The 23365-nt window shown below is 51.9% G+C and overlaps 2 protein-coding genes across 2 annotated transcripts; both read left to right on the plus strand.

Moving 5' to 3' along the window:
- Positions 1-9030, plus strand: AP2M1 (adaptor related protein complex 2 subunit mu 1). The gene is made up of 11 exons (XM_082654967.1): positions 1-113; positions 2051-2167; positions 4019-4284; positions 5003-5085; positions 5697-5832; positions 5923-6064; positions 6573-6692; positions 6798-6933; positions 7037-7134; positions 7647-7758; positions 8424-9030. Exons 2-11 carry the CDS (start codon positions 2094-2096, stop codon positions 8556-8558), a joined length of 1302 nt encoding a protein of 433 aa, XP_082511093.1. The 5' UTR covers positions 1-113; positions 2051-2093; the 3' UTR covers positions 8559-9030.
- Positions 9031-10584: 1554 nt separating this feature from the next.
- ABCF3 (ATP binding cassette subfamily F member 3) lies at positions 10585-19599 on the plus strand. Its single transcript, XM_082654737.1, has 21 exons — positions 10585-10877; positions 11106-11253; positions 11394-11473; positions 11964-12010; positions 12177-12274; positions 12376-12498; positions 12664-12930; positions 13243-13323; positions 13412-13471; positions 13573-13629; positions 13742-13764; positions 13875-13930; positions 14049-14249; positions 14350-14426; positions 16988-17032; positions 17113-17245; positions 17877-17965; positions 18070-18161; positions 18349-18481; positions 18620-18707; positions 18797-19599. The coding sequence occupies exons 1-21, from the start codon at positions 10706-10708 to the stop codon at positions 18953-18955; spliced, it is 2229 nt and encodes a 742-aa protein (XP_082510863.1). The 5' UTR covers positions 10585-10705; the 3' UTR covers positions 18956-19599.
- The last annotated feature ends 3766 nt before the right edge of the window (positions 19600-23365 follow it).

Consider the following 23365-nt stretch of genomic DNA (forward strand, 5'->3'; position numbering starts at 1 on the left):
GCCGCGGCACTGCAGTGAAAGCAGAGGCAGCGGGCAGGCGAGCAGGGGGCGGGCGGACATCTTGGGATCCGGAGAGTGGCCAGGCTGGCTGAGCAGGGGCCTGCGGACACCAGGTGAGTTAGGGATCTAGCCGTACGGGGTGAAGGAAGACGCCTGCCTGGCTGCCCAGCTTTGCTCTTCCCTACACTGCGCTACGCGGAAAGCAGTCCACACCCGGGAGTGGCCTCAGCCTTCAGATCCGGGAGGGAGCTGACGGCGGGGCGGGGGCGCCCCGGGCGCGGTTGCAGGACGGGCGCTGAGCGGTGCCCTCCACCTGACCCGCCCGGAGCTTCCTGTGAGAAGGGGACCCTACTGGAATCCTCCCAGAGCAGGGATGCCCCGCGACGGCCCCCTCCCTAGGATCGTGACAACCCCCTACCCCGCGGCGCCTCCTCCTCTCGGCGCAAGGACAAGCTTCCCACCCTGCGGCACCCCTCCTCGCAGTTGAGTGACAGCCCCCGCACTCCCTGGAACCATCTTTACCCGCGACGTTCTCCTCCCCAGGGCGAAAAGCCCACCACCCCCGCCTGCTTCTACACCTGCACGCCACAGCAAGCTACGTCTACCCAGCTTTCCCTTATTCACCACTACTAGGCTCTCCCTAACGTTTTTTCCTCTTTAAAGCCTTGACTTTTGACATACTGGAAACTCTCTTCTCCAGGTGCCCCCACCATACCTGTTGCCGCTGTGGGCTCACCTGAGTATACTTCCTGGCTGTTGCTGCCAGTCTGTCCCTTAACTAAATATGCCATTCCTTTCCTGGGCCCCACCTCTGCTTCTCTGATGCCCTGAGCTCCCTACCATTTGATACCTGTGAACTTGGTTCTTTGCCCAGGGCTCTACCTCCATTTTGCGCTTCCTCTCCCAGTCTCTTTGGGACTGAGGAATGGGATGTGTCCACCACCTTGAGAGACTTCTCACGCAGTCTGGGAGACCTTGACTGCCACAGTAATAGGCTTTATTTTCCAGTTTAGAAAAGTCTGCTAAACTGCCCCCGGTGAAATTAACACCAGGGCTAATCCAGGAAATCTAGAACTAAATTAACCCTTTTTCTCACTGCAAACAGTCTAAATTAGTTTGACCCAAATAATTTGGATAATTCAGGGATTCTGCCCCTCGTTTATAGGCACTCGGATCAGAAGCGAATTATGCTGTGGGTCTGGAATCACAGAATTTCAGCTGGAAGGATCTCTTGATTTTTATGAACCTGCACCCACCCCATTCCCCCACACCCCTGTATTTTCATTGCACTTGGGAGCTGAGAGGGAGCCTTTCTTTTTAAAAGAGAGGTGGTCAAAAATAACTAATAAGCAGCTTGGGTCACTGAAGTGTAGTCTGTCAGAGCTGGGGCCTTTCTACTCTGCTCTTTTGCTGTTTATCTGACTGCCTGGGAGAGGTTGGAGCCACACTCCAGGGTCCATGTCAGGGCCTAAGGCCTCCCTTCTCTCTTCCTCCCCACACCCTGCATACCCTTTCCTGGAATGTTTAGACTTCTGTGAATTAGAGAGCTGGAGGTTCGGGCCCTGGTGCCTTCTCAGAAGGGTAGTGGAGCCTGAGGGACTGGGCGCTCCTAAAGCTTTGCCTGGGGGCCCCAGACCTGAACCAACTGGAGTCATTCCTACCACCATTCCTGCAGCCACAGGCAGGCCTTCACCGTGACTCACCAGCTAGAGCCTGAGTGAGAGTCTGCACAGGAAGGGGCCTTGCTGAGCTCAGCACTGTGAAATGGGGGAGGGGCTACTCTGGGCTCAGCCCCAGAAAAGGGGCCGGGGGGAGGGGTCAAAATGTCCTTAGAATCCTGGGCCTCAGTCCCTCTCCCTTTTCTCCCTTCCAGTATGGGATAAACAGGAACTGGAGCCTGGCTAAGGGGAGGGGCATGCCTGGGAGGGTTGCAGGGTCACTTGCTGGAGGATCAAGTCAGAAAAAAGCCCAGCCAGTGACCTGCACAGCCCCACAGGGGACATTGGCAGGGGTTCTGAGACCTTCCCTTACCCTGACCCCCCCATCCTAGGTCTGTTCTGAGAGCGATGGGCCGCGGAGACTGAGCTGCCGCCATGATTGGAGGCTTATTCATCTATAATCACAAGGGGGAGGTGCTCATCTCCCGAGTCTACCGAGATGATATCGGGTGAGTCCCCTGGCTGAGCCAGCTGTGCCCCCACCCCCACCCACCTCCCCAGCATGCAGGACCAGGTCTCTTTCTCCCAGAGGCTTGATTGGGACCGCCCCCACCCCTTGCTTCATCCTGGAAGCTCAGCTAATACAGCCTGGTTCCCATTAGGTCTGGTGGTGTTGGCCAGGCAGCCAGTTGCTGGCTGCTTGGTGGGACCTGTGAAAAGGCAGGCCCCCCACAGTCTTAGGAACTCCTGCCCTTCCTGCCTCCTGTTTGCTGCAGTGACAGACCTGGTTGCTGGAGCTGAGTGCTTTTGGCCGGGCAGATTGATCCCTCCTTTGAGGAGAAGGGAGATCTGTCTCCAGCGGGTGGAGTCAGTGGTCAGGCTGGTGGTACTAATCCACCTAAGTCTTGCTCTCACAAGCCCTTCTCATGGTGAGAGTCTTCACTGGACTCTTGAACGCCTCTCCCTTTCTCAGGAGTCAGGCTGCTGACTCAGCTGTTTTCAGTACCTCTGGGCTACTCCTGGAGGAGAGGTGGTGAGCAAGCCTGAGACACTCTCCGGGTCACTGAGGGATGAGCAGGGAGGCTGTGCTGCCTTTCTGGCCTATCAGAGTAGCCTGGGAACAGCTCCTTGTCCTGTGTGCCTCAGACCCCTGTAAGGAGGCACAGCCTCACTTCTCATTCTGCCCCACCCTGCATGCCACTGCTGTTCCCTGACAGAGGGGACTTACCCCAGCCTCAGCGGCTCTAACGAGATTAGGCTCCTTTGGTTCATGCTGCCCTGTTTTTCTTCCTGGAATTGCTTAGAATAGACAGTCAGAGATGGGCCTGCTGCAGTGGCTCCTGGTTTCTTGGCTAATGGGCTAGCCTGGTCTTTGTGGCTGTTTGTCCGTTGGCTGGTGGTGGGGCATGGGCTAGAGTTGTGGCAGTGCCTGGCTTGCGTATACCCACCCACACCCCACTCGCACCCTGGATGGGCCTGGTTAAGCCAAGGCCAGGACATACACCATCTTGCATGCCTTGCTGTGCTCTCCACCCCTTGCCTGTTGCCCGTCTGCTTCCACCTCGTGGTGTGTGCTGCCCACCCCAGTGTGTTGGTGTCTAATCCTCTCTTTCGTTGCTGTCACTCTCCTCTTCTTGCTGGCATCATTTCTCTCATCCCATCTCATTGGCTGCCGTAGCAATAGGTAAGCGGCCTGTTAAGCTGCTGCCCAGGCACAGGTGGGTGGGGGATCCTGTCCCCCCACCCCAGTCCCCACATCGTTGTTTTGTTCATCCTTTTTCATCCCTGAACTTGCCCTGGAATTGGATCCTGGACAAGAATGGGGTGGCCCAGCTCCATGGCCCCTCGGCTTTTCCCTCAGTAGATTAGAGCCTTCTCTGAAGTCATGCTGGTTTTGTCTAACTTCTGGAGGAGGCAGCCTTCCCCACTGGTGGGATCACTAGTGGAAAGACTGGAGAAGCAGCAGCGTCTCTTTCTCATCTGGGCCTGGAGCTTACTGAGAAGCTATAGAGGTGGCAGCAGGAAAACTGGGGCCAGGCCTGGAAGTCAGGAACATACTTCTCGAAACCTGATGGACCTCACTTTATTGTGGTTATATCTGCCGTCCTGTCATTGCCACTTGACTTCCCTGTCTCTCGTGGCCTTCAGATATCAGCCTAGCACTGGCCCTTCCCGCCGCCCCACCCCGTGCCCCCACTGGGAGGAGCCCTAGGGAACCACCCAACAGTTTAGGCATTGGCTTTAGAGTGCATGTCAGACTTCAGCAGAGAGGGGGGTGGCTGTTTGTTAGCTGTGGTTGATCCCTGCAGAGTGAGGTTTGCCCATGTACTGAGCAGCCTCTGTGCACCCTTTTCTCTCAGGAGGAACGCAGTGGACGCCTTTCGGGTCAATGTTATCCATGCCCGGCAGCAGGTGCGCAGCCCCGTCACCAATATTGCTCGCACCAGTTTCTTCCATGTTAAGCGGTCCAACATCTGGCTGGCAGCTGTCACCAAGCAGAATGTCAATGCTGCCATGGTCTTCGAATTCCTCTATAAGATGTGTGACGTAATGGCTGCCTACTTTGGCAAGATCAGCGAAGAGAACATCAAGAACAATTTTGTGCTCATATATGAGCTGCTGGATGGTGAGGCTGGCGGGGCAGTGGGTCTAGGGTGGGGATGCACCTGCTGGGGCCTGGCCTGGAGGTGGGAGCAGGTCTGAGGCTCCAGTGCCCTCTGAACTTCCTTTCCTGACTATCTGGTATTTTGAGCTCTGAGGAGGACAGTCCAAATCCAGAACTAAAGGCTGATCTGAAGTGAATACAAAAATAGGCTAGCGAATGGAGGTAGGGGAAGACCAAAAGGTCTTTTGGTGGCTGGTCCTCCTGCAGTTCAGTTAAGCACATTTCATCCTCTTATCTTTGTGGTTTGGGTCTTACCACATTGACTCTCCTCCCAGCTTTCCATCGCAACAGCTGCCTCAGAGCCTGGACAAGGGTGAGATGATATAGGCCCCTCCGGGCGCGTCGTTACCTCTCTTCCTCTGTAGGGTATGATTTAAGTGAACAGAGTCCTTTCATCTTCCCAACATCTCTGTCTTTTCAGGGCTGAGGGCTTCTTGACCTCTCACCCACTGGCCATGCAACTCTTCTGCTGATTTTTTCTATTTGAAAAAAAACCATGATGTTTTCATTGTTTTCTTATAAAGCACAAATCCTAGAGTAAATGCTAAAACTTCGCTGCAGATGGTGCCTAAATGTCTTTTGGAGCTATGCTGGCCAGATATATCCAGGCCAGGGGAGGAACTGGATCAAAGGAGCCTTCCGCTTTTTCTAGGAGCTGATGGCTCCCTTCCTTTTGCAGAGATCCTAGATTTTGGCTACCCACAGAACTCAGAGACAGGCGCGCTGAAAACCTTCATCACCCAGCAGGGCATCAAGAGCCAGGTACTCAAATTGTACAGGCTGTAGTCAGGGTGGAGCCCAACCTCCCTTCATCCCCGCTGGCCCCCAAGCGTTGTCTGAGCTGACTCATGAGCCTGCCCCTGACAGGAAGTGCTGGCCTGAGCCTCCTGCCATGACCGCAGGCCTCTTTTGCTCTGTGTAGCCCTCTCCCACCCCTGGAGCTTGCCAACTCAGCATCTCTGTTACTGGGAATACAGCTCAAGCAGTTTCCTTCTACACTGCGGGAAGGGTGGGTGTGGACTGCTCTGGAGGCTTGGCATTCCTCAGGAGGAGAGAGCTTGGGCCCTCTTCTAGGATCCAGGCCTCATAGCCTTCTCCTTCTTTTCTGCCTGCCTCTTCCCATCTGCGCTCCTCTGCTGCTTCCTGTGGGCACCATGTTGGCCCTGTGTTCTCCAGCATCAGGTAAGCTGTTCCCTCAGCTTCCACCCTTGCAGCTTTGCTCAGTTTCCTCCAGGCGCTGCCCCATGGGGGAAGATGGGTCACAGGGTGGGGACTAGAAGGGAGAGGGGATGAGGGTGGAGTGGGGATGGAGACAAGTGGATTGAAGGGGGAGAGGAGTGAGGCCTTGCTGTTTGTCTCTATTCCCCATGTAGACAAAAGAAGAGCAGTCTCAGATCACCAGCCAGGTGACCGGGCAGATTGGCTGGCGGCGGGAGGGCATCAAGTATCGCCGGAACGAGCTCTTCCTGGATGTGCTGGAGAGTGTGAACCTCCTCATGTCCCCACAGGGTGAGGGCCCTCTCGTGATGAAGCGGGATGGGGGCCAGGGCAGGATATTGGTCCTGACTCAGCTGCTCCTGTTTATCTGTCCATCACCAGGGCAGGTGCTGAGCGCCCATGTGTCAGGCCGGGTGGTGATGAAGAGCTACCTGAGTGGCATGCCCGAGTGCAAGTTTGGGATGAATGACAAGATTGTCATTGAGAAGCAGGGCAAAGGCACAGCTGATGAAACAAGCAAGAGGTGCCTGGGGCAGGGGAGCTGGTGGGAGAGGGTGGACCTTGGAGGGCTGAGCAGAGCCTGGTGAATCACAGGTTCCTTCTGGATTTCATTTTTGCAGTAATGCAAACTCCCTTTTCCTAAGGGTGTGCTTGGCTTGGTTGCTCTTGGTATCTGTGTTAAGAGAGATGAGGGGATTGTCCTCATCCTACTCAGAATAAGCCCCTTTGTTTGATCCCAAGGACCAAGATTCTTCTGTACATACTGATGGCCCCTGCCCAGTGTGCCTGAAACTTTTGGGTTCCAAGCAGCAGAGCTCTCAAAAGATGATGAGTTTGCAAAGCTCCCACTCATCCATAACTCTGGGACAAGGACCCGCAAGCCAGACAGCTGCATTCTGACAGCTTTCCATAGATTATAGTGCACGACTGTCCAGGCTCTGGCAGCCTTTGGGGGTGGGCTAATCTCCCAGCCCGACTCTCTCGTGCTAGTCTCTTGTACCAATGAGGAGACCTTCTGTCCCTGCTTGCAGCGGGAAGCAGTCAATTGCCATTGACGACTGTACCTTCCACCAGTGTGTGCGACTCAGCAAGTTTGACTCGGAGCGCAGCATCAGCTTCATCCCACCAGACGGAGAATTTGAGCTCATGAGGTGCCATTGGGGTGTGAGGAGCAGGGGTTGCTGTTGGCAGAGATGGGGAGAGAGGGAGGAGAACAGGCTCTGCTGTGCCAACCTGAAGGTCTCACACCCCTAAAGGTATCGCACCACCAAGGACATCATCCTTCCTTTCCGAGTGATCCCGCTAGTTCGGGAAGTGGGACGCACCAAGCTGGAGGTCAAGGTGGTCATTAAGTCCAACTTCAAGCCCTCACTACTGGCTCAGAAGATTGAGGTGAGGATAAGGGACTTGGGGAGGAGGAAGCACTTGTCTCCAGGAATAAAGGGAGCTGATGTCAGGGTTTGACAGAGCTCCCTGACAGGTGTGTCACTTCTAGGTGAGGATCCCAACCCCCCTGAACACCAGTGGGGTGCAGGTGATCTGCATGAAGGGGAAGGCCAAGTACAAGGCCAGCGAGAACGCCATCGTGTGGAAGTGAGTCTTTCCTTCATGAGGCCACAGCAGGGCTCAAGATGCCTTGGTGTACCCTCTTGTTAAGTTTCACCTTTCGTCCTGTGAGTGAGTGTGTGTGTGTGGTGGTGGGGGGAACGGGGGTGACTGCTTCTCCAGGAGCCTTTGCTTGTGTTCTCACCCCTTATACCTCTGTGTAAGTGTGCACATGCCTGCACTGGGGTGCATGCATGCATGCATTTATTTGTCAAGATTCTTTAACATTTCCCTATTTGCCCTTGCAATACCTCTGTGAAGTAGAGAGCAAGGGATAGCATGGCCATGTATCTAAGCAGAAACTGCGTGCAGCCCACAGTGCTAAAGGAATAACAGACCCAGGGTTTCATAGCAAGAGGTTATCAGAGTCCTCACCACATTTCCTTGCCCTAGCACCTCCCACAAGCTCCTGGGTTCTCTTCCCTGCCACCCCGCAACCTCCCCAAAGGGGCAACCCCCCTTGAAGCTCCTCCAGGCTACCAGGGCCCCTGTGTTCCCAGGATCAAGCGCATGGCAGGCATGAAGGAATCGCAGATCAGCGCTGAGATTGAGCTTCTGCCCACCAACGACAAGAAGAAATGGGCTCGACCCCCCATTTCAATGAACTTTGAGGTATGGCAGAGAAGGGGCCTAGAGCCACGGCAGGGTGTGCTTTAGAGATCATTCAGATCAACCTCTGCACCTACCACCTTGCAGACGAGGAAACTGAGGCCCAGAGAGAAGTGATTGCAATTCACAGACCCATTCCTTCCCGCCTTAGGCCTCCTACTAGAAATTGCTATTCACACCGACAAAAATCCTTGACTTCCTTTGGCTTGTCATAAAACAATTCTTAGGGAAAACTGAAACAGCTTTCATGTCAGGTAAGACACAAAGTTTACAGACAGGAAAATGGGCTGACTTTGCTTTGTGCACGTTAGACATGTAATTTTTTCCACCTTATTGTTTAAGTCCCTAATATTGAGCAGGATAAGTATGTTCTAAGGCAGGTCTTTGGTTGCTGCCACCTGCTCATTAAAGGAATTGATTCAAGTCATCACAGGCAGGGCCTGACTTCAAACCCAAATGATTGCTAGTTACTCCTGGATATGCTTTCTTCCTTAGTAACCTCTTAGAGGACCCCTCACCACCCCAGCTTCCTTCAGCTTCTTTCAGGGTCCCAACCATTCAGACACCTGTAGTAGAGAGATGAGGTAGGGCAAGGCTATGGAACTTCCCGGAGGAGAGCGGCAGTGAAAGGAAGGTCACGTTCCTAACTGGAGCTGTCCCTTGCCCAGGTGCCATTCGCGCCTTCTGGTCTCAAGGTGCGCTACTTGAAGGTGTTTGAACCGAAGCTGAACTACAGCGACCACGACGTCATCAAATGGGTGCGCTACATTGGCCGCAGCGGCATTTATGAGACCCGCTGCTAGCTGCCTAGTGGCAGCTAGCCCGCCTCCCCACCCACCTTCTTCCACGGGTCTGGGTGCCCTTGGTCACCACACGTCAGTGTCTCCCTCCTGCTTTGCTGCCTTCCCTTTGCACCAGCCCCTTCGTCTAGGTCTGGACCAACCACGTTGTGAGCGGGACTGTTGGAGCAGTCCCTGGGCTCCCTGGGCAGGGTGGTTTCTGAGGTTCCTGCTCCTCCGTCCATCTGCCTGCCCCAGCCCCATGCCAGGCTCTGAGTTCTGCGACCAAAGCCAGGTGGGCCCCATCTCCTCCCCTCCCCTGTGGCCACATCTCTGGAGTGGGAGGGTCGGCTGCCCCTCACCTCGGAGCTCCCCCAAAGGCCAGTAACAGATCCCCAGCCCTCGATTCCTACTCTGCTTTGGGATAGTGTGAGCTTCATTTTGTACAACGTGTGACTTTGTCCAGTTATAAACCTAATAAACTCTGTAGAATGGTGTTGCTGGCTAAATGTTGAAGTGGAAGGTACACGGGGAGGGGGTCTGGTGGGACTGTCCTCCCCTGTCTTATTTGGTCTGCCAGGAGTAGAATTTTCTATTCCAAACTCTATTTTGTCTCAATTGTTACGTCCCTCAGGGCCATCTAAGCCCCTGACAGGTGTTAGCCCCAGGTCTCCCATCTCCTCTGAGAAAATAGCCTCAAGGACAAGCAGCCCCACCTGGCCCCGGTTCCCTGAGGGTAGAGATTCTTTCCTTAAAATCATTCTCAGCTTTAGGCAGGTATTTTTCTAATTAGCAGAGATTAAGCAAGGTTTACATTTGGTCTTTCCAGCCATCCTTAGAAACTGACCTCTTAATTCCATCCTCCTGGCAGTTACTCAGGCTTCACAGACCTCAGTGGGTGGGTTGTAAAAAGGAAAAATGACTCTTCCCAGGCCTCTTAGAAAATTCCTCCCTCTGTGCCTCCCCCTCTCCATAGAATTGTGTGGTGAGTGAGTCCGTGAGGGGAGTGCTTCATCTTCTGCTGATGTGTTGGAGCAGATAAAGATTTGCCATCACTGGTTTTCCCTTGCTTGGTCTCAACCTTTTTAAACCTAAAACATCTATTAAGAGAAAATATATAATGAACCCTCATGTCGCATCATGGTGGTTTAACTTGTCATCTCCTTAATATCACATCCAATCTGTGTTCGTGCTTAATCCAAGTGTCCTACAAAAATTTTCACAATTTACATCTGGATCCAAACAAGGTCCATTGTGATTGGTGAATGCTTCTTAAATCTTAAAAATCACAGGTTTTCCCTTAGCTCTTGCAATGTTGAAGAAACCAAATAGTTCTGTAGTTTCCCCGTCAGAATTACTTTCCCTGTGTTTCATATAAAATGGAAATAACAGGATCGATTCCTCACAATGCCAAAAGGATGGATAACGTTGTGACTTTAGGTGACAATTTTAGAGCCCAGTTGGAAGAATATTCACATTAAATGTGAAGCAGTAGCATCATCAGGGTACGAAGAAGTCTCTTTGCTTTGGGTGTAGGTAGGGAATAAATAGTGCATTTACACAGACCTTGTCGATCTGGTTTTCTTGCCCCGTGGCGGTCAGTGAGGCAGTGCCCCGGGGGTGGTGGGAGGACGTAATTCGCTGAAGTCAGCTGAGCTGTCAAGTGTGAGAGGACTGAGTGCAGGTCGCGGGCGGGCTGGCTACCTGACCAAGACAAGCAGCCCGTAGGGCCAGAGAACCGGAACAAAACGCGCGGCTGCACAGAACGGCGCCAGGGGCTTCTAAGAGCTCAGGGACCAGCGTTGAGTCAGCAAAGCTCTCGGCCAGCTCCAAAATGGACCCGGACAGGCGCGCAGCGGCTGACGCGCCTCAAGTGAGCGTACAGAATCTAGCAAGGCCGAAGTGCTTTATCAACCGCCCTTCTTGGGAGGTTCCCAGATAAACCGCGAGCTTCCCTGCACCCCGCCCCCGCCGCCAGCAGGATCTCCACCTCCCAGAAGGCAGCGAGCACCGCACGTGTGGCTAATTTTTTAGTGGAAAGGGTTGCGCAAGCGCAGAGAGTGTGGCTCAGCGTAGACTCTGAGCGGCGCTTGCGCACCGTTCCTCCAGCGCCGTTCACCCCGCCCACCGGGTTCTGCGCACTCTACGCATTTCTTACGTCACCGTTTCGCATGCGCTTTGGAAGGAAGGGCGAGATTTCGGGGACGGGCAGGGGGCGGGCCTTGGCCGAGGTCTCACGGCGACTGCGCGGACGGGATCCCAACTGGAACATGGCGACTTGCGCAGAAATCCTGCGGAGCGAGTTCCCCGAAATTGACGGACAGGTCTTCGACTACGTGACGGGTGAGCCGAACCGAATCAACGCGCTGGGGATGCCGAAGTGGTAGTCAGGGGGGGAGTACTAAGGGAGGGCAGTGCCGGGGACCGCTGCTAGGCCTCTCCTCTGCGTGACCTCTTGTCCCGAGGGCCAGTTGGTTCTGGAGCCCGGACTGGGGCCGCGGTACGGGGATTAAAACTGCTTGTATGTCCACCCTACCTGGTATTTTCCTCGTCTTGCCACGCCCGCCCTAGGCGTCTTGCACAGCGGCAGTGCGGACTTCGAGTCTGTGGATGACCTGGTGGAAGCTGTGGGGGAACTGTTGCAAGAGGTGTCCGGGGACAGCAAGGATGACGCGGGCATCAGGGCCGTGTGCCAGCGCATGTACAACACTCTGCGCCTGTACGTGCCAGGGCAGGGATATTCGTGGGGGAGATGGAAGGGCGGACGGTCAGGAGAGGAGACGTGAGGGAGGAAGGTCTGACGGCCACAGAGCTTTCTCCTCCACTTCTAACTCTTTGCTTTCTATCCCTACCCTCAAGGACTGAGCCACAGACCCAGGGAAACAGCCAGGTGCTACTAGACGCCCCCATCCAGTTGTCAAAGATAACAGAGAGCTACGGTGAGAGTGAGGGAAGATTGAACTAGCTGCCCTGTGTCCTTTTCTTGGCCTCCGCCCCCTGGAGCTCAGGACTCTTGGTATCTCTGTTCCACAGAACAAGGTTGTAGGAACTAGTTGATGTCTTTACAGAGGGCAGATGAGCCCGTTAATAAAGGGATTAGGATTGGAGAGTTCTCTAAGCTCTTGGGTGTGGTAGGAAGCATATGGGCCTTGCAGCTGGACAGTCTTGGGTTCACTCCCCAATTTTGCGACTTACTAACCAACTGCATGATCTTGTAAGAGTTGCCTGTCTGCTCCCAGTCTCTGTATCCTTAATCTGTGAATTGAGTTTTTGTTTTGTTTTTAAGTGTTGGGAGGATGATACCTATCTCCAGAATTTGTAAGGCTTTCCTTTAAATGTATGTGTCTGTGTTTAGTTTGTGATAGTTACTCAAAATGTTAGTTTCCCTTCCCTTAGGGAGAAGGTGACAGCTTTTCTTATCGCTTACAGACTGTGGCACCAAACTTCCAGGCCTGCTAAAGAGGGAACAGTCCTCGGTGAGGAGGGGGAGGAGGAAGAAAAGGAGAGGGCTGTATCTATGGGGGGGAGTGGGAGTTGATTGTCTCTAAATATTGGAGTATCTTTCTGGGGGATTTCTGATTGTCTTTTCCTGAGTCTCTGAGCCTACACCCTAGGATGAAATGGTTGTGTTTGGACCCTTAGACAGTGAATGCAAAGAAGCTAGAGAAAGCTGAGGCTCGACTGAAGGCAAAGCAGGAGAAGCGCTCAGAGAAGGACACACTCAAGACCAGCAGCCCTCTGTGAGTTTAGTGAGAAGGGCTGAGAAGAGAGCAGAGCAGTCTCTATTGGGATGGAAGGGTGCTTGGGAGTGCTAAAAGCCATCCGTTTCTCCCTTTAAAAGAGTTTTGGAAGAGGCATCAGCCAGCCAGGCAGGCAGCAGAAAGGAGAGTCGGTTGGAATCATCTGGCAAGAACAAATCCTACGATGTGCGAATTGAGAACTTTGATGTGTCTTTTGGCGATAGGTGAGGGAGTGGCAGTGGGGGAGTGCGGGTGATATTTTTCTTTTTCCAGATAAAGGAGAATTAGGAGAGGTGAAATGGGGCTAAAAATAGTTAGGTTTCTGTTGTTAAACTTGCTGTGCAACTACCTCTAGAGTACCCTTTGTCTCCTTCCTACCACCTCTGCAGGGTACTGCTGGCTGGAGCAGATGTGAACCTGGCATGGGGCCGCCGCTATGGGCTGGTGGGTCGGAATGGACTAGGGAAGACGACGCTGCTGAAGATGCTGGCCACCCGGAGCCTGCGGGTTCCAGCCCACATTTCCCTGCTGCACGTGGAGCAGGAGGTTGCTGGAGACGACACCCCTGCCCTGCAGAGTGTGCTGGAGAGTGATACTGTGCGAGAAGATCTCCTGCGTCGGGAGCGGGAGCTCAGCGCCCAGATTGCTGCTGGCAGGTGAGGGCTCCTGGCGAGGGATTGACCAGCAGCGGCTGTGCTTCACAGAGTGCCTGCCGTGCTGGCACAATCCACAATTCGTGTGCCCATCCTAGTAGGCAGCAGATCTTAGAACTTGGCGCTGTGGGGCTGTAAATCCCTTGTTCCTGGCACAGTGCCCATTGCCCTCACCGCCGTGAGCAAGTCCTTCCTGTGCTCTGTTCCTGTCCCGGCAACAAGGCAGCCAGTGGCCTGCTTTGCAGCTGTCCTGGGGTGCAGGATATACTAGTAGACTGCGCCCACTCAGGCTGATTGCCCTTCCCCCATTCCTAGGGCCGAGGGCTCAGAAGCTGCACAGCTGGCAGAAATCTATGCCAAGTTGGAGGAGATTGAGGCTGACAAAGCACCTGCCAGGTATTTAAACTTCCCTTCCTTTCTTCAGATTTCCTCCTTCCCTTCTGTTACCTCTTCCAACCAGGTTCTTTCATTTCTTCACTCCTAGAGCATCAGTCATTCTTGCTGGGCTTGGCTTTACCCCCAAAATGCAGCAGCAGCCCACGCGGTGAGTGGCCCTTACCATTCTTGGCTCTGAACACTGTTGGCTCTGCCTCTGCCTGTTCTCGTGAACACTCGCCCTTGTGATGCAGCTCTGTCTCTCTTTAGGGAGTTCTCAGGTGGCTGGAGGATGAGACTGGCCCTCGCCCGGGCTCTGTTTGCTAGGTGAGTCTCCTGGGCCTGGGTATGGATACTGTGGAGGATGGGCTTGGCTCTTGGCGAGTGGCAACAAGTTGCTGGCCTAAAACCTCAAGCCTTGTGTTCTTCTTTTCCACAGGCCAGATCTGCTGCTGTTAGATGGTGAGTTTGAAATGGGGCACCCTGACTTTGGGGTGCAAAAGCATGCCATCACCCAAGTTCCCAGTTCTCTAGCCCTTCTATCCCAAACGTGTCCTCCTCCACTTTTCCAGAACCCACAAACATGCTGGATGTAAGGGCCATCCTGTGGCTGGAGAATTACCTGCAGGTGAGTGCCTACAGGTGCCAGAGTAAGTCTGGGAAAGGTCTGCCTCCAAGACCGTTGGGGTCTGGGAGCTGACTGCCTTCCCAAACTGGGCCTGCCATCCTGTGACCCCCCCCCTCAGACGTGGCCCTCCACAATCCTGGTCGTCTCCCACGACCGCAACTTCCTGAATGCCATAGCCACAGACATCATCCACCTGCACAGCCAGCGGCTGGATGGTTACCGGGGAGACTTTGAGACCTTCATCAAGAGCAAGCAGGAGCGGCTGCTCAATCAGCAGCGTGAATACGAGGCCCAGCAGCAATATCGCCAGCATATCCAGGTGTGGGAGCAGGCAGCGCTGGGGACCTGCCCCATCCCATGGGTATTAGAGTTGTGGGGAGTGAGAGAGCTGAACAGTACCTGAACTCATCCACCTGCAGGTTTTCATTGACCGGTTTCGCTACAACGCCAACAGAGCCTCTCAAGTGCAGAGCAAACTCAAGATGCTGGAGAAGCTGTGAGTACGGTGTCTCTGACCAGGCTTTGACTCATGTCTCTTATTTTCTTCCCTCATTTTGTAGGCCACCCCTTGCCCTCCCATTTTAGATCTCCTCTTTTCTACAAACCAACTTTAATTTCCTCCCCTGCAGGAAGGCAGGGTATTCTGTTACTGCTCTTGGAGAGTTAATCTTGCCCCCAGGCCTAGGCAACTATCAGTCTACTTTCTGTCTGTATATGTTTGCTAATTCTGGACATTTCGTATAAATGGAATTGTACACGTAATCTTTTGTGTCTGGCTTTTTTCGCTTAACATAACGTTTTCGAGGTTCATTGTGTCGGAGCATGGATTAGTGCTTCACTCCTCTTTATGACCAGATAATATTCTGTTGTATGGATAGTCCACATTTTGTTTGTTGACTCATCAGGTGGTAGACATTTGGATTATTTCCCCTTTTTGGCTCTTATGAATAATGCTGCTGTGAACATTTGTGTACAAGTTTTTGTGTAGACATGTGTTTTTTATTCTCTTGGGTACATACCTAGGAATGGAATTGCTGGGTTACATGGTAATTCTATGTTTAAATTTTTGAGGAACTGCCAAACTGTTTTTATTTTATTTTATTTTATTTTGTTTATTTATTTATTTATTTTTGGCTCTGTTGGCTCTTCGTTGCTGCATGTGGGCTTTCTCTAGTTGTGGCGAGTGGGGGCTACTCTTCGTTGCGGTGCGCAGGCTTCTTATTGCGGTGGCTTCTCGTTGCAGAGCACGGGCTCTAGGTGCACAGGCTTCAGTAGTTGTGGCACGTGGGCTCAGTAGTTGTGGCATGTGGGCTCAGTAGTTGTGGCTCGCGGGCTCTAGAGCGTAGGCTCAGTAGTTGGCGCATGGGCTTAGTTGCGCCACAGCATATGGGATCTTCCTGGACCAGGGCTCAAACCTGTGTCGCCTGCATTGGCAGGCGGATTCTTAACCACTGTGCCACCAGGGAAGCCCTCCAAACTGTTTCTAAAAGCAGCTGCACCATTTTACCTTCCTGCCAGCAATATATGAGGGTTCCAATTTCTCTGCCTTCTTGCCAACACTTATTATCTGTCTTTCAAATTTTAGCCATCCTAGTGGGTGTGAAGTGATATCTCATTGTGATCTTGATTTGTGTTTCCTTAATGACTAATGGTGTTGAGCATTGGAGGGTTTTTTTGTTTTTAAAATTTATTTGTTTAATTTATTTTTGGCTGTGTTGGGTCTTCGTTTCTGTGCGAGGGCTTTCCCTAGTTGGGGCAAGCGGGGGCCACTCTTCATCGCGGTGCACGGGCCTCTCACTATCGTGGCCTCTCTTGTTGCGGAGCACAGGCTCCAGACATGCAGGCTCAGTAGTTGTGGCACACGGGCTCACTTGCTCTGCGGCATGTGGGATCCTCCCAGGCCACAGCTCGAACCCGTGTCCCCTGCGTTGGCAGGCAGATTCTCAACCACTGCGCCACTAGGGAAGCCGCGGAGGTTTTTTTAATTGAGGTGCAGTTGATATGCAGTATTATATAAGTTTCACTTGTACAGCATAGTGATTCATAATATTTAAAGGTTACATTTCATTTATAGTTATCGTAAAATATCAGCGGTATTCTCTGTGTTGTGTAATACGTTCTTGTAGCTTATTTATTTTATACATAGTAGTTTGTATCTCTTAATCCTCTACCCCAATCTTGCCCCCCCCACCCCTTTCCTCTCCCCACTGGTAACTACTAGTTTGTTCTGTATATCTGTGAGTCTGTTTCTTTTTTGTTATATTCACTAGCTTTATTTTTTAGATTCCACCTATAAGTGATATCATACAGTATATTTTTTCTCTGCCTTATTTCACTTAGCATAATATTCTTCAAGTCCATCCATGTTGTTACAGATGGCAAAATTTTATTCTTTTTTTGTGGCTGAGTCGTTTTCCATTATGTGTGTGTGTGTGTGTGTGTGTATTCATTCATCTGTGGATGTGCAGACACTTAGGTTGCTTCTGTATCTTGGCAGTTGTAAACAATACTGCTGTGAACATTGGGGTGCATGTATCTTTTCGAATTAGTGTTTTCATTTTTTTTGGATACATACCCAGGAGAGCATTGGAGGTTTAATCTTTTTTTTTTTCGTTTTTTTTTTTGTTTTTTTTTTGCGGTAAGCGGGCCTCTCACTGCCTTGGCCTGTCCCGTTGCGGAGCACAGGCTCCGGATGTGCAGGCTCAGCGGCCATGGCTCACGGGCCTAGCCGCTCCGCGGCATGTGGGATCTTCCCAGACCGGGGCATGAACCCGTGTCCCCGGCGTCGGCAGGCGGACTCTCAACCACTGCGCCACCAGGGAAGCCCCGGAGGTTTAATCTTGAAGCAATATTTCTGGATGTGCTGGTGGTAGGGGAGTCATAAGGCTTATTTAGGATTTTGTGACCTTGAAACATACGTCACAGTATATTAACAGGGAGGACAAAAGAACCACCAAAAAAAAAGAATCCTGTTTTTCTGGCATGTATATTACTTGTGTGATAAAAACAAATTTATTTTTTAAAGTTGTAAACCTAGTCTGTCTCCTCTCTCCTCAGACCGGAGCTGAAACCCGTGGACAAGGAGTTGGAGGTAGTGATGAAGTGAGTGCTGGGCCAGAGGGGCAGATGGGGAAGCTCTTGTTTCTGGCTGCCCTCGTGCTCCTCACCCCCACTTCTTGCAGGTTCCCCGATGGGTTTGAGAAATTCTCACCACCAATTCTGCAGCTAGATGAGGTGGATTTCTACTATGACCCAAAGCATGTCATCTTCAGCTGTCTCACCGTCTCTGCTGATCTTGAATCCCGCATCTGTGTGGTATGGTTGGTGTTTCTCTGTTTCGTGAGCTGGGACTGGACTCTCCCACCCCTGTATGTGGTGTGGATTGGCCACATGGGGGAGAAGGTCTCCAGGAGTAGGAGTCAGCGCTTGGGCTGAGGACTTTGCTATACTTGGCCCCACCTCCCGGGGGAGGACTTTGCTATACTTGTACTGGCCCCTCCTCCAGCCTCACAGGGCCGCTCTGCGGCATAGATGGAGAGCCTGGCATGTGGTATTTTATAAATACTTAGAGCAGTACTTTGTCTTACTGGTCTCAGCTCTGAGTTTCCTCAAACTGTGGAACATAGAGGAGAGAGCATGGGCTTCAGGGTCAGACTTCGATTCCTAACTCTGCCATTTCCTAGCTTGGTTACTAAGCAGTCTCCTCATCCTTAAAATGGAGATAATGTCTAACTCACTTGGTTATTGGGAGAATTAATTCCCTTGCACTTAGTGGGTACTTAGGTATTGGTCCCTTTTACATCTTCCTTCTTTTTTTTCTATAGTTCCTTAAAAATATTTTTTTAGTTGTTGGAGTCCCTGGGACTAGCTGAGACCCATTCTCATCTCCTCCACTTCTGTATCCCGCACAAGGGTGCTCTTTACATTCTCTTGTTACTTCTTACAGGTTGGGGAGAATGGGGCTGGGAAGTCTACCATGTTGAAGCTCCTTATGGGGGATCTGGCACCTGTTCGGGGCATCAGACATGCTCACAGGTAGGGCCCACATCGCCGCTCTCCAAACCCTCCTGTGCTGTAGCTGCACTCTCTTATGGCCATTGCCCTCCATGCCCTCTCTCCACCTTTCCGTCTGCCTGCAGGAATCTGAAGATTGGCTATTTCAGCCAGCACCACGTGGAGCAGCTGGACCTGAATGTCAGTGCTGTGGAATTGCTGGCACGCAAGTTCCCCGGTGCGTCAGGGATTTGAGTTGGGGAAGGAGGGCCTGGCCTGACGCCTACAGCTAGGCCTACCTGGGGTTGCTGAGCAGCCCCCCGACGCTGGGTGTGAGGACATATGCATTGGGGGTGGGGTTGGGGGGAATGTGAAGGGAGGGAGTTGGGCTGAGAACCCACACGGTGGGGTGGGGCCTATTCCAGGACGGCCTGAGGAGGAATACCGTCACCAGCTGGGCCGGTATGGCATCTCTGGAGAACTGGCCGTGCGCCCTGTTGCCAGCTTGTCTGGGGGCCAGAAGAGCCGTGTGGCCTTTGCTCAGATGACCATGCCCTGGTGAGGCCTCCTTTTCAAGAGCTTTGCCCTCCCCTTTCCCACTCTTTCCTAATGGAAAATGATTGTCTTGCCTTCGTATCAGAGTTCCTTTTCTCCCAGCCCCCGTAACTTCCCACCTTCCTGGGTTCTGCCTTCCAGCCCCAACTTCTACATTCTGGATGAACCCACAAACCACCTGGATATGGAGACCATTGAGGCTCTGGGCCGCGCTCTCAACAGTTTCAGGGTGAGTGTACCTTCACACTGCCCACTCCTTCCCAGGCCTCAGCACCCCTTAGGGGCCCCCTGAGTGCTCCCTGGTCTCCTGTCTTTCAGGGTGGTGTGATTCTGGTGTCCCACGATGAACGCTTCATCCGGCTGGTGTGCCAAGAGCTGTGGGTGTGTGAAGGAGGCGGCGTCACCCGGGTCGAGGGGGGATTTGACCAGTACCGAGCTCTTCTCCAGGAACAGTTCCGCCGTGAGGGCTTCCTCTAGGGCCACCAAGCTGAGGACTGTGCCCAGGACATGGACTGGTCTCTCAGACCCCTGGGCCACCACGTAGGCAACCATCTCCGGCCATGGACTTACCCCGACTTTGGGGACAGCCTTATTCCTAAATCTCTCCTTTTGATTGGAGCGTCCTCTTGCGCAACCCAGGGAGCCCCACCTAAGGGTCTTTAAGGACTGGTCTTCCAAGAGGAAGGGAATGGGGGTGCCCTCTGGGATTTTAGGTTCTCCCCCACTGCCCCAGCTGCGACTGGGCTCTGAGTGGCCACATGTAAATTAAATCTCCCTGCATCTTCCTCGCCTCGCCTCTGCTGCTCCCTGGCGCGGGGCTACAGTGTTTGCCCACAGTTAAGGAGTGTAGGCTCTCTGATTTGGCATTTTCCTGTGGCATTTGTGTCGGTCATGTGGAGGAGGCCATGGCAGTATCAGTGTTGCCCCTGGGCAGAGATGTCATTGAAGCCGCTGGGGGTTGGCCTTGCAGTGGACCAAGCTAGTGATGAAGGGCGGCATATTACATCACTGCGGTGCTGTTCCCTCTGGCCCGGGCTCAGCCTCAGCTGAAGGGGTCTGGGTTCTGCTGTCTCAGCCCCACTGCTTGATAGAGTAAACTGATTCTGTAACCTGGCCTCAAACGTGGTTTGCCAACTGCTTTCTCCAGTGGTCTCTGGCCCAGGCTCACCCTTCTTCTCTGATCTGGACCTCTGATCTGAGAGCCTTCTCACAGGCCCCATCACTCTCTTCCAACCTCAGATTTGCAGATGGGCCAGTTGGGGCTAGCTGGTGTAGGGTCTGTGCCTGCCTGTTTGCCAGACTCTCAGGCCTTTCACCCCTTACCAGCTTGTGGTCCCTGTCTGAGTTCTCCCAATTCTTTTAGAGTCCCTGGAAGTGCTGCTGAAGGTTCTGTGGCAGAATCTGCTTCTTTGGAGGTGGCTTTGTGTATGAAGAGCACTGGAGTTGAATCTATGATCAAATCCCAACTCTATTACTGGTAGTAGAAGGGGTCACCTATGTTAGCGGGGTAGCCACAGCAAGTTGGCCTTTTTGAACACCTTCTCCTTGGCACCTACAGAAGCACTCAAATGGATTCCTCTGTGACCAGTCTATGATTTGGAGGACCATCATATGAAAAAGTAATGAATTTTTTCTGAATGACTCCAGAGGTAGGCAAGTTTGGGCTCAAAAGAAGGAAAAACTTTCTTAATAGTTCAGGCTGCCTTCTGATAGTTCCTGGCCTCTGGGACTGTTCAGCCCCACCGCTCTCTAGAGAAGGGCTCTTATGGCCTCTAAGCTGGCTCCCAATTTTATGATTCCATTATGTGAGAGCCTGTATATATGACAACACAGGCCTACTGCAGACCTTAGAAAGTTGGGATGAATGAATTGCAGCAGTTGAGAAAGACCCTACAGTAAGTGTGTAAGGTGAAGTTTGGGGGATTAGAGGTGGGGGAGTTGGGAGAAGTTGGTTGTCCTGATGGGTAGAAAATGAAGGCAGTGTCAGCCATGTCCACTCCAGAAAACACAGGGCAGAGAGAAGGGAGGAATCTGGCACACAGTGGGTGAAGCTACCCTTTCCACACTATGGAGAGCCTGTCCAACCCCAGCCATTGGGAAGCTGTTTCTTCTACTGGAGCCTTAAAGCCAGTCAGGAACTGGCCCAGTTAAAAGACCTGTCTGCAGGGTCTTCATTGAAATCCTGCTGTCCCTGCAGGATCTCGGGCCTTACCACACTCACCAGCACCTTCTCAGGCAACCTGGCTGGTCCCCTGTGGGAGGCAGAGTGCAGGGGTGCAGAAGGGTCATGGGTTCCTCCATACGAGTCTACAAGGCACTTGAAGGTGCCAGTCAGAGAACTGTTTATTTCAATGTGGAATTGCCATCTTGAGATTCGTCGGATGTAGACAACATTTAGGTAAGTTCTCACTGGTTTCCAGGCAAATTTTAGCCGAGTAGAGAAAGGGCTATTTACCCTCACTGGTCATGCCCCAGTCTAGTTCGTCATTTAGAACATCACATTCTACTAAGAGCCGCTCCCCAGACCTGGGCCTGGCTCACCCACAGATGCAAACCAAACAATGTCAACATCAGCGCACCACTGCCTGGCACCAGCCTGGGTGTGCAGCCTGGATGTCAGAGTCTGGGAAATCCCACAGGGTCCACCTGGAGTGATGGACTCCCCTCAAACCCGCCCCCCTCCAGGTGGGCTTCAGTGCACTTTGTGTGTCCCTCACTGTAAGCTGCTTGCCATTATTAGGGTTGTAGTTCCCACTTTGCCTTGATATCCTTGAAGGCCAGACCATGGCTTGCTCATCTTTTCATCTTCTGTCCCTGTCGCAGGTTGGGTTTCCTGGGAAGCAGCTTGAAGAGGAGATTGGTATGTTTACTGGGAGGAGGTGCTCCAGATTGAGCAGAGGGAGAAGTTGAGTATTGACGCAGGCCCAATGAAGGCCTCAATCAACCCCACATTCTGGAGCTGGCAGGGATCTTCTGAGTTGAGGCAGTGGGTCCAGCCTTATTCCACTGAGTTGAACAGTCTCTGGATGCTGGCTGCCACCAGAAGGAGCTGTGAGGACATTGGGAGAGGAAGTTTCCTTCAGCTGAGGCAGTTACCCCTAAGTGGTGACAGCTGAGGACTTGCTGCCATCAGTCAGTGCTCAGCAGCTAGTGCGGCAAGTCCTTCATTCCCGAAAGCTCATCGCAGCAACCACTATAGCAACCACTACTGTGCCTAGCACATAAAGAGGTGCTCAATAAAAATACTTGAGAAGTGAATATTTGGGGGAAATTATTTGAGAAAAAGTAGGGAATGATATTGGAGAAGGAAAGCACAGAGGCCAGGAGACAAGCAGGCCATGACCGAAACCCAGCCCTAAGGATATGGGGTCAGAGCAGCGGAGGTGGAGGTGCAAAGCTTTGGGACATAAGAGACAGATTAAAGGGGCCAGGTTTGTTTTTTTTTTTTTCCAAACGTCTCCTTGTTTTCTTTTATGACAATGTTAAGGAAATAATGACAGTTAATAGTTATTGGGCTCTTGTTACGCAGTAGGCACCGTAGTAAGTGCTTTACTTGCACTAAGTCAACCCCCACAACCCTACGAACTGGCACAGTTATTATCCCCATTTTATAGATGAGGAAATGGAGTTGACATAGTGGGAGGGGTTCAGGACAGTCTGGCTCTAGAGCACAGCTCTGAGTAGCCACACTGCCCTATCACTCAGTTCCTAGCACCATGTGCTGAATAGTGAGAGTTTGTTAATTCAATCACTTAAAACTCATCATTAATTGCATGGGGTGGGGGATGGGAGGTGGGGGACTTGAAGAAGCTTCTCTCGGGAGAACAAGCTGATGAGTAGGTCCTGGCACAGTGGCTGACACACGCTAGGTGCTCCGTGAATAGTTCATTAAATGATTCGATACCTGTGGTATAGTGGAAAAGTCATGCACTGGGATTAGCCAGCTCTACCACTGATGGCATCTTAGGCAAATCAATCTCTCCTGAATAAATTACCATCCATAAAATGGGCATAACGCAGTTTGTGTTGCCCGCTTCTTGGGTAGGAGGAAGGATTAAATAAGACAAGGTCCTGTGTAAACTGAATAAAATTTTTTGTACACTGTAAAGTGCTGTGGATCCAAAGGGTGTCATTTCATGGGAGGAGTGATAGGAGAGCAGCCTGGAGTCTCCTGTGGAGACACGCAGACTCGCACATACACACACAAGCACTCCAGGCCATCATCAAGATGATGGCCCCAGGAGGGCCACCCCATAGTCCTCATCTGCTAACCCAAGCATCAGAAAGCAGGAATGCAGCGTGAGACTCTGCCTGGCACCCGCTGAGTTAGAAATCACTGCAGTTAAAGCCCATTCTAATAACATGTATAGGCCATACCCTGTTGGTAATTCTAGGTAGGTTTCTCTATGTTAAATAAATGCATGGTTTGGAAGGGATTTCTTCCGTACTGTGTATAGAGAGACCTTTGAAATCCTAAATTAGAATAAATATTTATCAACCCATGCTATAGCATTTTTAACATTGAGAAATGCTTCCACAAATGTTCTCTTTCAGTCTTGTCTCCTCAATAATCTCGTGTTATGTGGCTCCTGCTGAGTTATCCTCATTTTATAGAACAGAAGCTTGAAGCAGAAAGATGTTAAGTGTCTTCTGTAAAACTTTTAGAGGAAAACATAGGAAGAACACTCCGACATAAATCACAGCAAGATCTTTTTTGACCCACCTCCTAGAGTAATGGAAATAAAAACAAAAACAAATGGGACCTAATGAAACTTAAAAGCTTTTGCACGGCAAAGGAAACTAAACAAGACGAAAAGACAACCCACAGAATAGGAGAAAATATTTGCAAATGAATCAACAGACAAGGGATTAACCTCCAAATTATAT

This window comes from Grampus griseus, assembly GCF_964374135.1.
Source record: "Grampus griseus genome assembly, chromosome: 5".
Taxonomy (NCBI): domain Eukaryota; kingdom Metazoa; phylum Chordata; class Mammalia; order Artiodactyla; family Delphinidae; genus Grampus; species Grampus griseus.

What these genes read in the sequence shown, in the direction of transcription:
- AP2M1 (XM_082654967.1), top strand. Translation starts at nt 2,094, where the DNA reads ATGATTGGAGGCTTATTCATCTATAATCACAAGGGGGAGGTGCTCATC. An exon ending in CCTCCTCATGTCCCCACAGG is followed by an intron (nt 5,833 to 5,922) that starts GTGAGGGCCCTC and finishes GTCCATCACCAG; the next exon opens with GGCAGGTGCTGAGCGCCCAT. An exon ending in TACTGGCTCAGAAGATTGAG is followed by an intron (nt 6,934 to 7,036) that starts GTGAGGATAAGG and finishes TGTCACTTCTAG; the next exon opens with GTGAGGATCCCAACCCCCCT.
- ABCF3 (XM_082654737.1), top strand. Translation starts at nt 10,706, where the DNA reads ATGCGCTTTGGAAGGAAGGGCGAGATTTCGGGGACGGGCAGGGGGCGG. An exon ending in AAAGATAACAGAGAGCTACG is followed by an intron (nt 11,474 to 11,963) that starts GTGAGAGTGAGG and finishes TATCGCTTACAG; the next exon opens with ACTGTGGCACCAAACTTCCA. An exon ending in GCTGACAAAGCACCTGCCAG is followed by an intron (nt 13,324 to 13,411) that starts GTATTTAAACTT and finishes CTTCACTCCTAG; the next exon opens with AGCATCAGTCATTCTTGCTG.